This window comes from Heloderma suspectum, chromosome 3 (genome assembly GCF_057233095.1).
Source record: "Heloderma suspectum isolate Gila_16-S chromosome 3, 16-S_ref, whole genome shotgun sequence".
NCBI lineage: Eukaryota > Metazoa > Chordata > Lepidosauria > Squamata > Helodermatidae > Heloderma > Heloderma suspectum.
The window spans coordinates 1651809-1654699 of record NC_139460.1 but is presented as its reverse complement, the minus strand read 5'-3'; the positions used below and the strand labels follow the sequence as shown (position 1 = coordinate 1654699).

Genomic DNA, 2891 nt, shown 5'->3' with positions numbered 1-2891 from the left:
TTCTTCTATCGACACTGGTGCTGCTGCCCGCATCCCCCCTCCCCCTGCATTTCCCCATAGCTGTTTGATCTCTGCTGGGAAAAATTGCCCCAGCTGGTGGGAACTCAGATGATGGCAGTCCTTCCTGGGTGCCCCTTTCCCCCACCAGCCTACAGCTCTGCAGCTGGTGGTGGCGTCATTGGTGATGTCACAGTGACACCCCATACACACACACACACACACACTGCCATGTGGAGAGCTGTGGGATGAAAAGGTTTAATCCCTCCTCCTCCTCTCCTCCTTCTGTGCTGCAGTCCTGATCCTTACCTGTACCCTCATGGTTGCTCTCTAAATTGAAACAATTAGATCACATCTAGTTTGGCCCTGAGTTCTTAGGATTCAGCTGGTGACGATAAGGGCTTGCTTTCATCTGACGGTTACTGTCATGAGTCATCCTTCCTTCCTTCCTTCCTTCCTTCCTTCCTTCCTTCCTTCCTTCCTTCCTTCCTTTGAAGTTTCTATCCCAGTTTGCAATTCAATGAGTTTTCAGAGTGACTCACAATTTCACAGGAAACCTTACACACACACCCCCACACTGGCCAGGCTATTGTATGCTGGTGGTGTGCATCACCTTGGCCATCTGAACGTACCTCTTCAGTTTTAGAGACTGCAGACCATTTGGTCTGACTGCCTGTCCCAAGGCCTAGAAAATCCCTCTGCACCCCCCCCCCCATGCACACACACAGCCAGTCCAGGCCCCCGCCACAGAGCAGACCCCACCTCGAAGAGAAGGAGCCTGCACAGCATTTGGCCTCCGGTGATTCTCAGCCAGGGCAGGAGCCCCGTTCCCTCCAGACGGCCTCGGGTGATGGCGGTCCTACCTGGGTGCCCCTTCCCCCACCTGCCTACAGCTCTGCAGCTGGTGGTGGTGTCACTGGTGATGTCACAGTGCCCCCCCCCCCACAACACACTGCCATGTGGAGAGCTGCTCCTTGGCTGGCAAGAGGGAGGGAGGAGGGAGGTGAGAGAAGGAAGGGCCTGGGAGGGGCCAGTGCGGGCACCCTTGGCGCAGTGCATGGGGCAGCCAGCTGCCCGCCAAAAGGCCTGCAGCGGTGGCCCATGAAAACAGACCCGTCCCGGTGACTCGAGACCAACAGCCTTCGCCGGCCTCTCTCTGCCCGGCAAGACGCCCCTGCCCTGTTCCTCCCATGCCAGCCCCTCCTCTGCCTCCGTGCATCATGGACAAGGACCAAGACGGCAGCGCCACTGTTGCCTGCCCGGTCACCGCCTCCACGCCCAGCTTCATCTGCATCACGGCAAAGTCTCCCAAGGCAGCTGCCCAGTTTGTGCTCCCCGAGATCAGCACCATCCAGCGGTTCAAGGAGGAACTTTCCAAGCACTTCAGCTGCGAGACCAGCCAGCTGGTGCTTGTGTTCTTTGGGAGGATCTTGAGGGACCAAGACACCCTCTGGCAGTGTGGGATCAGGGATGGGATGACTGTCCACCTGGTGATCCGATCCCTGAAGAGAAGCCAGGAGACCCCGCCCGAGCCTTCGTGCGTGCCCAGGCCCTCTGCTTGCACCCTGACGCCACCCAGTGGCAGCCTCTCCTCCCCCACGTTCAGCCCAAGCACTCTGGGCTCATGGGCCCCCCCAGGGATGAACCCCTCCAGTGCAGAGTGGCAGCTGGTGCCCACCTCGGAGATGGTAGTCCAGAAGGTGCGGCAAGTGATTTTGGCCAACCCTGAGATCCAGCAACTGGCTCAGCAGGTCCCCGCCATCAGCCACATCCTTAATAATATGGACATAATGAGGGTGATACTGGACAAAATGAGGGAAATAATGGACCTTGCGAAGAACCCTGACATGATGCAGGACCCAAAGAGCCCAGACCAAGCTTTGAGCAGCCTTCGGAGCAGCGTCCCCGGAGGGGACAATCCCTTGAGGCAGCTGACCAGCGATGCTCCAGAGCCAGGGCCGGACATGGCCCAGGACCTCTTTGCCCCGCCCAGCCGCTACGGCACCCTAGCGAGGAACGCCTGCCCAGAGCGCACGGGCCCAAGTGGCCAGGGGCCCCGCCTGGGAGGCCAGGAGCACAGCGGCTCCCCCACCCTCTCCCTCAGCTCCACCAGCATTCGCGCCGACAGCTCTTGCGGTGACGAGGGCGGCGCCTTCGACAGCCTGGCCGCGCCTCTCGTGCGCTGCTCGTCCGTGCCCAGCCTCGCACCTGCCTCTGGGGCAGGGATGTGCCCCGTGGGCGGCATCCAGGCCCCGGACGCCACAGAGATCCCCCTGCTGATCGTGAGCCTGTGCAATGCCTACACCAAGCGCATGATGTTCTCCCTCATGCAGAACGCCCTGCTGGCCTGCGAGGGGGCGCAGGCGGCGCCGCAGGAGCAGGTCCGGCAGCAGGTGCTGCACTTCTCCCAGCAGATGCAGAGCCCCGAGATGGTGGCTGCCATGTCCAACCCCAAGGCCATCCAGGCCTGGGTGCAGATGGAGCAGGGCCTGCAGACCCTGGGGGCCGAGGCGCCAGTGCTCGTCCCCTGGTTCATGCTGCGCCTGCGAGGGCTGGGCTACTCAGCTGGGGGGGGCCCTTGGCCCAGCGACTCTCCGTGCCAGGAACCGGCTGCTTCGGAGTAGGGACCAGCACCACACTCCCCTGGGAGGCTTGCTGCTGCCCTAGAAGCCCCACGCCGCACTGGGGAGGGGCGGCTTGGGCGGTGGGACTCTGGGTTGCTGAACGGCGCGCAGCACCAGGAGGCCACTCCGGCCTCGGGGGAGCGGGGGTCTCCAGTGCGGTGGTGACTCTTCTGCGACGCCTTGACTTCAGCGGCCGCGGCGGTGTTATAAAGAAAAGCCAAGCCAGTGCTCTTGTCGACGGTGGTCATTTCCTTCAGGTGCTGGTGCAGC

The 2891-nt window shown here is 61.9% G+C and overlaps 1 protein-coding gene across 1 annotated transcript; it reads left to right on the top strand.

The window, feature by feature from the left end:
* Positions 1–1217: 1217 nt before the first annotated feature.
* Positions 1218–2621, top strand: LOC146349189 (ubiquilin-1-like). Its single transcript, XM_084842120.1, has one exon. It carries the CDS (start codon positions 1218–1220, stop codon positions 2619–2621), a length of 1404 nt encoding a protein of 467 aa, XP_084698246.1.
* Positions 2622–2891: the final 270 nt, after the last annotated feature.

Coding starts and splice junctions, on each gene's coding strand:
- LOC146349189 (XM_084842120.1), top strand. CDS start 1,218: ATGGACAAGGACCAAGACGGCAGCGCCACTGTTGCCTGCCCGGTCACC.